This window comes from Rhipicephalus microplus, chromosome 8 (assembly GCF_043290135.1).
Source record: "Rhipicephalus microplus isolate Deutch F79 chromosome 8, USDA_Rmic, whole genome shotgun sequence".
Classification (NCBI taxonomy): domain Eukaryota; kingdom Metazoa; phylum Arthropoda; class Arachnida; order Ixodida; family Ixodidae; genus Rhipicephalus; species Rhipicephalus microplus.
The window spans coordinates 69,522,767-69,536,871 of NC_134707.1; the positions used below are offsets into that span (position 1 = coordinate 69,522,767).

The 14,105-nt window shown below is 43.2% G+C and overlaps 1 protein-coding gene across 1 annotated transcript; it reads right to left on the reverse strand.

The window, feature by feature from the left end:
- Positions 1–580: 580 nt before the first annotated feature.
- LOC119164547 (uncharacterized) lies at positions 581–9,227 on the reverse strand. The gene is made up of 3 exons (XM_037416757.2): positions 8,627–9,227; positions 6,218–6,906; positions 581–904 (listed from the first exon to the last, which is right to left on the reverse strand). The coding sequence occupies exons 1-3, from the start codon at positions 8,739–8,741 to the stop codon at positions 812–814; spliced, it is 897 nt and encodes a 298-aa protein (XP_037272654.1). The 5' UTR covers positions 8,742–9,227; the 3' UTR covers positions 581–811.
- Positions 9,228–14,105: the final 4,878 nt, after the last annotated feature.

The following is a 14,105-nucleotide window of genomic DNA, read 5'->3' on the forward strand; positions in this document are numbered from 1 at the left end:
AAGATAAATGGCAGGAGTAAAAAAAAAACCGTCATGGGCGCTTTGTGAATTCCAGCATTCTTTCCTTTTTTTTTCTGAGAATGCATGGCTTTTTCAGTATGATCGCGCGCGTCGACAACTCGCGGCCTCCCGCGGCGATCCCTGTAACGACCGGGCACGTCATGTTCAAATCAGCCAATGGCTGTTAGATGGCCTTCTACGAGTGATTTTGGAGCGCCTCCCGTCATTTATCAAGAGGCGACAAGGCAATTTCTAGACGACTTTGGTAATTTATTTTGAATTGCAATGCACGTGCTGACATTTTATTTAGCTTGCGTGTCTCGAGAGCCCCTTATACTGATCAGCAGCGCTTCCTGATTATGCTCAAAAAGTGTTACAGGGCCCCGGCAACGTCAATTCTAATTATTTTTAGTATCAAATACTACACAACACTTGCAATACTGCGCAGCAGATGTGATGTCTTTTCGCTGAAACTGCTGCTTGTGTCGCGTCAAACAACTCGCCGTCTTCCTTGGCACTGTGGTTCCCCATTCCCTATGAAGAACACACTTATAAACAACAATCACTTATAACTACGAAATTCTCACTTAAGCACTGTATTAAAATCGCAATCCAGGCACATTACATTTCTGCTCCCAAATGTGGCCACTGCTACGTACCCTTGACAAGTATTCACATAACTAGTGCTCAAATGCTCCATTCACGTGCGGTCCACACCCACTGATACAATGTTTACGGCTGTGCGTAATCGGTGCAACGCGTCTCTGTCGAGCATTTTGGCGGGTGGTCCTCCGAAAATTGGCTGCCAAGTTCATTCTTCCATGCTAGCAGTTCCAGTACTCGAACACTTCCAGGGCCGCGAAGAGATGCGGTTACTGTACAGGCGGGCAACCTGAACCGATCCCTGTAAAATAATTTCGGAAGCGTTTCACAATTATAAGCACAGTTTTTATCAGCCACATGTGTTAATTGGTGTGCTTTTACAGATTGAAAGCAAAGTCACAAAGTGATGCTTGTATTCTCAATTTGCAACGCCAATTATATTAGACTAAACCATACAATACGCCACACAAAACACCAAAGAGGTATAAGGTTCATATTTTCGAAATATTTTCAAAACGTACTGTTTTATGGTACACTGGAAGCGGCAAGCACAACGAAAGTATTAAAAGCATAATTAAGTACAATGAACTGAAAACACAGTTAAAAGAACAATATACCTGCAATACAGAGGCACGAGGTAATGACCCCAACTGCTTCCTGCAATTTAAGTTAAATGTGCGACGACAGTTTTAAACCCGCTGAGCCGATGCTGTCAGATTAAAACGCTCAGGAGAGGAACAACACTACTTGAAAACGGCTTGCGTGAAAACCACACAAGTGTGAAAAGCACATTAGTTGAAAACAGAAAATTGTTTTATACGGAGCACATATGTCATTTTGAATGGTATAAATATGTTATCAACCTACAACATATGCAACCCTTTTGTGCCTCCACAGATCGCGGGATCGAATCCTGGCTGCAGCAGCTGCATTTTCGATGGAAGCAAAAATGTTGAGGCCCATGGGCTCAGATTTGGGTGCACGTTTAAACCACAGGTGGTCGAAATTTCCGGAGCCCTCCACTGCGGCGTCGCTCATAATCATATAGTGTGTTCAGGATGTTAAACCCTAGATATCAATTAACCCTTTCGTGCCTGCCATTTTCATTGCGTTGCAAGTTTTCACTTCTATTACGTCTAATACGTAGCTAAACAGAGAGTCTGGCACTACACCACTAAAGAAAATTTTTTCTGTGGCAATTTTTTTAACAAAAGGCTTTGCACTGTACACTGTTTAGAACATAAATTCTGTGGTCAGTTAGCAGAAATAAGAGGCTACAGGGAGAGAATATGCTTGCAGGTAGACAATGAAGTATCAACTGCACGCTTTGCAGAAATGCAAGAGGTCAAAATTTCTCTCATGTCACTAAAATGTTCAAACTGCTTACAAGCGACGATTGCTTGAGCATTAATCAGTGACTTATCCCCCTGTCACACAACAAATCTAATGTCATTTACAACGAGTGGCATTAAGCAGACATAATGCCTTTTAAAGACGATAGTCTTTTGGGGGGACCTTCAACATAAATTTTGGTCGGTCGGTCTGTCTGTCTGTACATTTGTCAGTTTGTTTACTCTCACCGGCATCGGGTACTTGAAACGGCCTATCCCATCCGCAGCGCCCACCAGTGTTGCTCAAGATTCAGCGCTTATACTTGTGCAATTGTCAATCAAAAAGCAATTAGTGCGCATGTCTGGGGCACCATAACAACACGTATATATTCTGAATGTGCGTCTTACTAGAAAAGGCATACATAATTAATTTGAAGGGCCGTTACGCTTATCACTCTGCGCTTACCATGCAACGATTGCACGAATGAGCAAGTGTTTCAAATGCTTTGCTAAGACGCGACAGTGGTGGCACCTAATCGTTGCCTTGCGTTCTACATCTTATTACCTCTGAGACGGCCGCGCACATTCGTCTCAGAGCCGCGCGCTTTGTTTTCCTAAAAACTGCCAGATGGCACTCATGTCTCACGTGTGACGTGATTTGATGCGTCCGTTCGCCTCCGCTGCACGCTCGAGGCACTTTAAAGCAGCGCCTCCAGAATCACATTAACCGATTTTCTTGCGCAGAACATCAAATAAATGCTTTGTTCACTCTCTGCGCACGCAAGACTATCGTCTTTCGACGACATTTGCTAATTATTATGCAGATGCGGGGTCAATTTTTACCTGCATGCTGTCTGTGACACGGCGAAAACGAATGTCATCTTGGAATTATGACCATGACCGTAGCCATTCTGAGTCGTGGATTTTGGGAAAAATAAAAGCGTACAATAGCTTGAATGTTATGGGTAAAAAGGTGCTCCTTGAATATAAATGTGGCCGTTTTACACAACTCTCCACAGCTGCACGAAGCTTTCGAAAACTAACATGGCTGACGATATGACGGGCATGAGCTCAGTTCCAAAGTGAGCTGAAGCGGGGCGCATGACTGACTTCCCAGCTGCAGAGATGAGACTGCGGCAACGCTTTCGTGTAGTCACCACCTCAGCCACTACAACACTAGCAATCAGACCACCAAAATCCGCGATACAGGGAACATCGATAGCAGAACAACAATGAAACATAGGATACCTTTAGTCACTGTAGTTTAGATTAGCTTTTTTGACTTTCAGAGATTCTCGCACTTGCTATTTTGTCACCTGACCAGTAATACGTTTATCTAGTAAAGAATAATATACTTACAAATGAGAATAAATGCGTATGCATGAGTTAACAGTCATCTCTCTAGAAGTCTTTGGTGTCGAGACTACTCATTCTGTCCGATATCGAATGTGTTTCGGGAACTCATACGATAGAAAATATCATTTTCGTCAAGTGGCTTTGGTTTTTTTCGTGTGACAGCAAAAAATGACAATACAAACAAAGGTCATTCGTTATAAGTAACATTATATATGCCGCGTGGCAGGGGTATTGGATTTTTGTGATGCTTGCTCGTCCTATTCGGAAATACGAGGCGCCCAACACAGCAATTTCCTTACACTCCTCTAGCTTTGAACCACTCTGCACGCAAGTTGTACAAACATCCCTGTTTAAAACCAATCATATTTCAGTGCTTACTCGACATACGGCCCATACAAATCATGCAGTAGATTTCACTCTCTTCATTTCACTGAAATAAGCCTTACGGTTACAACACGATCTGATAACAATGTTGCGCCGTTGATTTTATCAATGTAATTCATCGTTTCCTAGGGCAATACTCTTCTTGGCTACGTTCTATAATATAGAGAAACAGCACGAAACAATTCAATGAGTAAATTCCTGCACTTCATTTGCATATGCTAAATTTTTCGTACTTAACCTCACCTTGATACATTGAGATTTAAAATACCTAGAAACAGTTAGAAACTTACTATACCACAGTTACTCGAAAGAATTGATAGGAAATTATTTTTCCTTTCTTTATGCTTTTCTATTAGTTTCACAGACTTGTGATGCGAAAGACCGTAATTTAGTTTTCTCGTATTTTCCATGGTGTTTCGTCCTTTTTATTTTGCGATAACGTATACAAATACCCTGTATGACAACTCGAGGGGAATCGCATCGCAGTCTGCACGGAACGGGTCCGATTTACAGCTACGACGTCCAAATTTAGGTGGGGGTTAAATGCCCAAACGGCCGGTTACTTAGATTTACCTGAATGTTACATCTCGACTGGGTACACGACACAAAGGCAGTGTAAGTGCCAGTCACTTCGCCACCACATTTTAATACAGTAATACGTGCCCTAAATATTTGCTTTGATCATTCAGGTTACAAGGTACCCGTTCTAGTCATCTTTGTACATAATTTACATAAAAAATAACACTTTTCACAGAACGAACCAAGCATAGCATTGGTCGAATTCGAGTAATTTGATCTTTCATTCATAACTGCCGCTCAGGCTATGCTTTCAGAGGTATAATTTGATTGCTACATACTACATCTTAATTTACAAGTCACTGTCATGCCCAAAGGCTAAACTCCATTAAGAAAAAAACAAGACGTGTGATATAAAGTGAAATTCCTATTTGGTGTACTGCTATATCGACTGTTAAAATAATAGGTTTCAAAGCTATGCTTTTAATTGACATTCTGTTATCGCCAAATTGTCTGTATAATGGATTACAGCGGTTTTTGCTACGCGAGATTTTTAACGCAGAAAGCAGATCATACACAAACATAAACATGATGCCAAAGTGCTTCATCATAGGTCAATTAAAACGACAGCTACATCCTCGCTGTCAGCATATTTTATGCCCAGCACGTAACTTTCAAGCACACTAACAGCTCAACCTATTGTAATGCTGTAATGTTCTGCCGCAGATTGAATGCTACCTATAGGTCGTGTGTTTTTGCCTGTGACGACGAGCGGATATTGGCACTGGCAGATAATGATCACGCACATCGCCTTAACTGTGCATTGCCTACCCAAAAACGCATTACTTATCCATGCAATAATAGGGTACGGCGTTGTTCTTAGCTGAGATATATCTTTTCACAATAAGTCGCCCGGATCGGTTTTAGCCACCGCTTCTCGACACTGCACACACGATGTATTGCTCATTCCTTTCAAGCGGCGGGTACTTAAAATGGTGGCGTTGTTTTTGAGCTGTAGGCAGCATAAAACGCATCCACATACCTAACTAAGCGACTGCTTTTGCATCACAAGTTAACAACCATCATCCCCTCGTTCTTTCATAGCGACCTCGAAAGATGCATCACTGGAACGTAAATCCGGTTAATTGCACATTTCGTTCTCGGAATCGTATGATGCGCTCGTGCTTAAATAAGAGCGTTTTTTAGAGTACTTTTTCCTGTAATGTCCTTCTGAATTATCCCGAGAAATTCGCGCATCCATCCATACGCTTCCTTCCGCATCGGTAACTTTATAAGCCTATCTTCCAGTACTAAAAGTGTAATTTAGAACGGTGCGTAACTTTTTACGACCGCACGCGTTTCACCAGAAATATCTAAGGGCAATTTTATGATACCTGCTTGAGGAAGACCCCATGAGCGCAAAAATCGCTGAGGTGTATACATTAGCGCAACGTGGTAACGCAAAATTGAGGTAAAAAAGATATTCCCATTTAAAGTTAATTCAGAGCGTACATTTGCAGTGTGTCAGGTTTTTCAAGTTTTTCAGCTATGGCTTTTCAATTGAATGCTTTTTCGGCGAGCATTGCCTAAATTGAAAAATTAAGAACCTTTTAAGTGAAATGCTAACCGCAATAAATGAAGGTTGAAGCAGTCGCAGGCATTTTGCACTAACACCATTAAGCCGTGCCAGTTATCAAATAGGTGTGCGAATCCGCTGAAAGACCACAACCAGTAGGCGTAGGTAATACATTAATTCTCGATGAGTGTAAGGAAGGAAAATAGGAGGGAAAGAATGGGAGGGAGGTTAACCAGGCTATAGGCAGCCGGTTTGCTACCCTGCGCATGCGAGGGGGATGGGGGAGATGAAAAATAAAGAGCAGAGAGGGAAGATGGATGTAATATACGCAGTTAATATACCTGGTGCTTTTCGCAAACGAAGTGCACTACCTCCCTTACAATTGGCTTTACGATCCTATCTGCAAAGCGTTAGCAGTAGAGTAGAATCAAAAGACACTACCACCACTCACCACAAACTTGCGCTTCAAGCCAGGTTCTTGGCGAAAGTAGACCAGTGCGTCGCTGGGAAACCTCAGCAACGGCGAATGCACAAGCTCAATCTCCACCGGTTTCTCACAGTTCTCGTAAAGAGTCACTTTTTCCCGCGTCAGGGTGACACCGATCCAAGTCCAGCCGTGCGTCTTCTTCAGCGTCTTGGCCGAGGCCAGCTTGAACTTTACGTGCCTCACGTCGGCTGAGTTGAGGCGAAAGGTCTCGTCGGCGTCATCGGCCATTGGCTCAGCACCGTCCCCTTCACTGACGTCATCCGCCATGTCCAGGTCCCGTCTGTTGGTTGCTGTGTCGCCTCCCTCGTCTTCGTCTGACGCGGTGGTTACAAAGTCCGGCACAGTGTAAGACAGCACGAAGCGCCGGGTCCTGAAATTGACGGCGACCCTCACCAGGGGCGACATCTTGCCCGGTAGGTGAATGCTGAACAGTGTGGCCACGCTGTGGCGATTGGGCCTAGCGACGAAAATGGCTGAAAGTGCTCCGGTGCTGGCCAGCTGGTGTTGGAAGCTGGACTCCGGCTCCAGCGGAATCTGCACGGCGTTCAGACCGGAGAAGAGCTTCCACGCTGGTAGACTAGATATGGGACCCGTGGTGTGGCCCACTCCCTTGTGTAGTGTGCTGATGTTCAACTTCTTGAGGAGATCCAACTCTGCAATAACATGAGATTACTAGGTGCGGGGTTAAGTACAGCACAGCGTATAATAAACACGAGGAAAGTTTACACGCCATAAAGCAATCAAATTTATTGCCACATTTCAGAATACATTTCAGACGCAACAATATTCATAGATTTTATGATACTTTGTCGACGAACGGCACAAGCATTCTTAGCGTAATGTCGGTACTCTTGACAGTAACCCAGCGAGTGCAGTTTTGAAAAGCCAAATTCGAGTAATGTCACTATATGAGAAATAGTAGCAAAGAGTGTAAAGTTGCTCATAGTGCAGGCCTAGATTATATCCTGACAAACGCTATTATTCCTTCATTCCTTCTTCAATTCTTACTGTAACGGGATACATTCATGCATTATAAGTACGCTGAAGTATAGCTTTTATCAGAAATGCCAAATTTGTGCATCTGAAAACCTATTCGATATCCCCTGTCTGTTGTAATCATTTCCTTAAAAGCGCACACCTCATTGTTCATGAGACGAAAACAGCAGATAAACAACAACAAATACATAATTAAGAATAACTAAATACAGTGAGAAGGCACACAATCGCAAGAAGCAATGAGCGAATTCGATTTCCTAAAAAGCACTTCACAATTTTTTCAAACTGACACGTCATAAAAATTTCACAATCTATTTTGTTGGAAACATTGTAAACACGAACACAAAGCCTGATAACTGTACCAACATCATCATTCTTTCACCAGAGTGAAGACCATTACGTTCGCGTAATTTATCATCTCTTTTTTAACTAAATAATATTAAGTTACTATTTTGCTATACAGTGTTGTAGGTTGCTATAACTTGTATTCATTCTAAATCGAATAATTTGTATATAATGGTAAATATTTTACAGCGTGCATAGAATAAACTAAACCTTTAAGTTGATGTTATACGATGCATGCGCTTAATATGAGCAATTTCATTATTACTACCTGCCGCAATGATCCTGCAATTGCGTTGCTTCACCACTGAGCTGACCATCGTAAGACTGAATCACAGCCGCATTTTCGAAAAAAGACACAATGACAGGGGCAAGTTTGCGCAGTTTTATACGTACGTCAAGAAAAACATAAAAAAATCTGAGGTAGACATTTATCGAGCATTGCACTAGTATCTGTAGTGTGGTTCTGCGAGGTAAAACGTTAACAGTAAATATCATCATTATGTCTATGTTCCTATGCTCCTGGCTACTCAGCTACTCCAACGCGCATGAACGCAATTGCATTACTATTATTTACTATAACTGCCCACAGAGTGCTACGGAACCTTTTATGCGAGAAAAGAACGAATGGAGTGATTGAACAAGATCTAATAGGCATAGTTCCGATGCGCCAGGTTCGAGGAAAACTCTGACCGCTGCTTCTCAGTGTGCATTCATCACGTTTCATTTGCGTAGCACCGCGCAATGCAAACTATTCCTGGGCACCTCCTTCAAGTACGTCTTCCCTGTGAAGGCTCAGTTGGCGTATGATAGCACGCTCGACCATCGACAATACCACGAACTCAAATAGCAGCTCCGCTAGTTAGGATCTGAAATATTTTGCGTCGCAGAGCAGGGATTCCGCGCTCACAAAAAGGGTTGTGAACGAGGCACATCCTTTGCGGTGTGACGATGAAGCTTCCCGAGTGTTATCGAACGCGATCGACAGACGCTGGCGCGAAACAGTGAAGGTTCAGAAACTGAGTAGTCACGTACCGACCGTGCCCGGCGGCACCTTGCTGCTGAAAGCGTCGCCAGCATTGGCCAAGGTGACGGTGGTCGGTGCCAAGTTGAACAGAAAGGCCACCAGAAATTGACTTAACCACAACATCGCGACGCACTGAAATAGGTACACGTTCACAGAAAAAGACGCACTGCCATGTGGGGCGGCTCGATTTTCGAAACAAGTCCAAGTCCCGCACGTCGTAAACACAGCGGTAGGAGCGCCGACTGCGTCTCTACCAAACCACCTACGCACAGACTTGGTTTAAACGCGACTGAAAGAAGCACGCGTACGCCCAGCCGGCTTGACAACAACCGGGTTTGTCTCCGGCGAGCGCCCCAGAGCGTTAATGATGGAAAGCGTGCGCTGTTGGCTCAAGTGCGGCGGCTCCCGCGTCGCTGGGTAGCGTGGCTCGGTCCTCGCTGCATCCATACATGTCGGCAACGCAGTGTGGACGACGACATCCTTCGTCCGATGCCGTTCGTAACTTCACAACGCAGTCGACGTACGCCGTAACCAAGTGAACGAGAAATCCGGGAACAGCAACGGAGAGTACGAGGCCACCCGCCACCACAAACCGGCTGCCCGCACCGAATCGCCGCCGCTGCCCAACGACAACAAACCCCTCGCTTCGCTTTCCTTCGCCGCCGCGCGGTGCGCTCGAAGCGAACAAGACCAACAAAACTCCTCCCGGGACGCCTCGACGCGCCTGCGCATGGGTGCGCCGGCTGGCCCGACCGCAGCGCTGGTCGATGAAAACGGAGGGCGCCAAAAGTAGGGCTCGCGAACCACGCTTTTTTAGAGATAGTCCCCGTCCGGCGGCTTCCGAGATGACCAGCGAAGGGGAATGAATAGAAACCGCTTGTCGCACTTGCCACTGGGTGTCTACCGTGATCGGGGAGTTTTCGACAAATGTAATCTCAGAAAACTCCCGCGTTGTGCTTCGTTCAGTGTGACGGGGGAAACTGGGATTGTACGATCACTGCAGACCCATAGGCAGGCATCTTTATACAGTGGAAGGAATGCATTTCTTCCGCCGAGAGTACAGAGCGTAGTAACTTTAATCACGTTTGTCCTTTCAGCCGTCGAATTTATATTTCTGTCAGAAACAACCTTAGCACGTATTTTACTAATAGTTAGGGGTTCAGAAGACCACACCCTAAAATTTATTCAGTATAGTGTAAGTATTTATAAAGTTAAAGTCATCTCATCAAATAAGATCATCATAGCCCTATAGTTACGAATTGAGGAGAATGGAAAATTTATTTCTGCTATGCCCTAGAGTGTTCAACTGAACAAACGCAGTATATGAAGGTGTTGATGCTCTTGAAATAACTTCAGGTCTTCAATCCCAAAGTGCCGCTCTCCCGCCTATGCTTGACCGCGTCATCGCCACCATTGACCTCGGTCCAGATTCCTATCTACGGCTCGGTGTTCAGGAAAAATGAAGCAACGGTAGTGTGGATCGCAGCGGGAATAGTTGAAAAAAAAAAAAACCTCTCCAAGAATGAGCTGTTTTTGTTTTTATTTTTCTGGTTCTAGGAGAAATATTCTAAGGTGTCGTCAATTGACGACACCAGTGCCTAAATTGTTTAAATGACAAAACGAGGGTTTCTGCCGTAACCATTTATTTACGCATTCATCAGCTCCTGTTTGCACTGTCATTGTACTTGACGGCCATAATTTCAGCACTTTGGTCCCTAAAGTGTCCAGTCAAAGGGTCTTTGTGACGCGTGCCCACGTCACAGTATCGGGTAAAGGCTAGATCAATGCAACTTCCGTGAATGGTAGTTGGACGATTGTTGATCGAGGCGGCGGCATACTGCTTAGAGTACTTTGTCCGCATGTACTCCACCAACCGCTTGCCGCTTTTCTTTCTCACGCCCACGTTAAATTCACCAACCAAGATGACGGTGTCAGATACTTTGAAACGTACACACACACACTTTTCATAGCCGCATCTACTTGCGCGACAATGTCCTCACGAGCGATATTGGGCGCGAAGTACACGGTCACCACAAAGACTCCGTCTCCGGTGTAGGCAAGGGTGTATAAGTCATTGTACGGAGACGTATCTAGAACGCGTAAGGTGGCAACGGCATGCGATATCAAGTTCCCATACTTGTTAGCAACGAGATTAACGCCGCAGCATTCGCCGTCCTTGCCGCTTCCAGCAAAGTTGTACTCGTTGACGGTGCCATCACCACCATTGCCACACAGACCACCACTGACAATAGGGCAGACGCGGTGATTGAGGATGGGAAGCGAGGAGTGCCGTTGCTGGGGCAGTTCTTCGTTGGAGGGGAGGTATCGCTTGTAGAACACGTTCCCACCGCCCACTCGGCAAGTAGACGTGTTCACTAGCAGTACAAACGCTACAAACGCATTTCAATGTCACTGCAATCAGGCGGTGGTCAGTCATGTTCAAGTCGAGGTGTGGGTTCCAGTTGCCAGGGGCGAGGCTTAGCGCGCGCACCCGCCGCTGGTGCTTGCAGCTGCCGACGCCGAAGCATGACATGGTGGGGGCTCCGGTTGCTAGGGACGCGCGCGCCTGCAGCTGCTGATATAGGAGAGGGTAGTTGACGGATCCCAATGGATTCCTGACATAGCACGCCTAAGAAATGCATTTAAATTAAAATAACATCCCTTGTCACCTCTTTTCGGTAAACAACCTCCCTATATTAAAATCCCAGGGGTGTTGGAGGTACTTCTGGCGCACACCTCACACCTAAAGGCCTGATGGCTGCACTTGAAACCAATCAGAGTGGCTGTCAAGGCGGCGAATACGTCAGTTTGATGGAATAAGACATTGCAAAGAAAATAAACTTGGGCAGCCGAACATTTCTCATATTTTATTGTCATTCTTTGAGGCTCAAGCATTCTCACGGTGCAATTTATTTGCCACTTTCTCAATATTTCTTAGTTCATTTTTTACAGCTTGAACGTTCCTGGCGTGCTTATTTTCCTGCCAGCTCTGTATTATTTTTTTCACTCAGTGACATTTCCTCCCAGGTAATGACTTACTGATTTTAACAGTATTATTCTTAACTTCATGCTTCGATAAAGACACATGGGTTCTCCTAAAACGGCGTCAGGATCGGAACAAATATAAAAGGAATAGACGAAATGAGTCCGACCGGAATTAATATATTCAGGGAATATATTTAGAAACTACAAAATGTTTTAATATAATGAATTGATTACTTATGAACCGTTAATGACACGACAAGCACATTTGTAGTATTTTCGTAGAATCAACAGCATTCAACAGCTTTTTATTGTTTAAATTTTGACCCGTACTGTATAAGTTTTTCTTATACTGTATAAAGTTTTTCTTATACTGTATAAGTTTTTCTTAAACTGTATAAAGTTTTATTTGAATTCCTTTAAACTTGAAATTTCAAGATCACATGTATCACGTATAAAAGAAAATGGCACACACAATTGCCGTTGTATTTAAACCTTGTGCCTACACTGCAGGTGACATAATTCTCACTATAAAACTGATTCATTCAATCTCATCTGACCGGATAACATGCAGGGGTCACATTCAATGCACTCACTTGGCATTCCTCCAAGTAACCCATAAACAGTTTCTCACAATTATTGCAAGAAGTTCATTCTTTGCTGCTAGAAAGCCCCGATTACATGAAAACATCGTAAGCACTTCAGATCTAATAAATTATATTTGATGAATATTATTATCACAGGTAAAACTGAGAAAGTACTATCGGTCACCGCCTTACCTTCTCGCCTGATGTCTCGCAGTGGTACTGCACTTGGTGCAATAGTCTTATCCTTTCACATACAGTGTGGACTAGCTACGTAATTTTTCGATATATCACTTACGAGTGCTCCCAATTGAAATCAAATATATGTTGCTATTTCTACTTAATTAATAAAGAAATAAATTCACGCGTAATGCATACTTTGTAATATTGCATTTATTTTACTTTTTTGTACTATTACAAAAACATTCCTTATTTATCTTATGTTAGGATTGTGTTTTGTTACTATTCATATCTGCTAGCTGTGCCATGGTTGCTTTAAACAATATGCAACTTCAAATTTTCATGAATACGAGGTTCCCATGCAATATTTCGCCTCTTTTATGCACTGCCCCTTTGTAATATTTCAGCATTACTAACAATAAATTCATATCCTGAAATCTAAACGGGGCTAATATTTTTCAATAATAGCGAAAGTTGGGCTAGTGGGTGGTTCATGCTTGGGATGTAAAAATAACGCAATAAATATACACTAATATTTTTCGTTGATAAAATTTAGCGGGAAGTGATTCGCCATTCATTTCATCAAACAAACATACTCTAGGTGCATGGCGCGCTTGTTGGTTATCTATATTATCCAACGTGTAGCGCATTCAATATGCGCTACACGTTGCGCTACGTGACAGAACAGAAGTAACATTGCATAGAACAATACATCTTAGCTGGTGTTTGTATTTTGTGGCTTCTGCTCTGTCCTGTCCTGGATGCGCTGTACATCGGAAAGAAACATATGACGCGAAAAGATATTCAAGCCAAGTAAAATATAGAGAATTCTATTTATAATCTTTGATTTAAGTGCACTGCAATAAATTGATAAAAAATTGAATTAACAGGGTGCAAGAAAAAATTGTAACTGTAAAAAAAGAAACTAATTGTACTGTAGACCCACGCGTAACCAATTTATTGAATGTCGATCTAAAAGCAACCAATTATTACCTGTATTAAAAAACAAATATTATGGTTCTGTGGCAGTACACCTGCTTGCCACGCGATGGCCGAGCTTCCATTCTAACTAGTGCCAGAAAACTTTCTTAATTATGCTTGCATCTTTCTAGATTTTTCGGTCGTGAAGAAGATGATGAATTTTCGCTAAAAAGTAACTACGCTAACACCGACACTGACACCACAATTACTGTGAAAAGAGCTATAGTTATCGCTATCGTTTTACAATATAATCAAAACAAGTATTGTCGATGGGCTCCTGCACTAACATCAGCAAAATAATTTTGATGTGGACCTGGATAACATTTATGCGGCAATAAGAGGCAGCATGCAAAGAGCAAAAAAGACGAGTCATAGTGAATCACTTTCTTGAATCGGGCATTATCACAGGCGTACTACTGTGAATGTACAGAGATCATCACAGAGGTAGGAAAAAATATTTGAAGATATTTGCAGACTTCCTTGGTTTATAGTCAGAATTGACTCATATCATGGGAAAAATGAACTGCACGAACGCTGCGCACTGTTTGGGGATTGAGGTTTCCATAAAGTGGGTATAAGGTATCACTGCAACGTATGCGTTTATATAACATGGCCATCGTTTTGTGGATGCTGTCGCATTTTGGTATCAAGTTTCTCTCCCTCTCTCTGAGTGTGAATTGTACACGTAATTTAATATTAGGTGCTCTTCAAAACTATATGAAGGGACCATCAGTATCACCCCTCAACTGTAGTTGTTGAT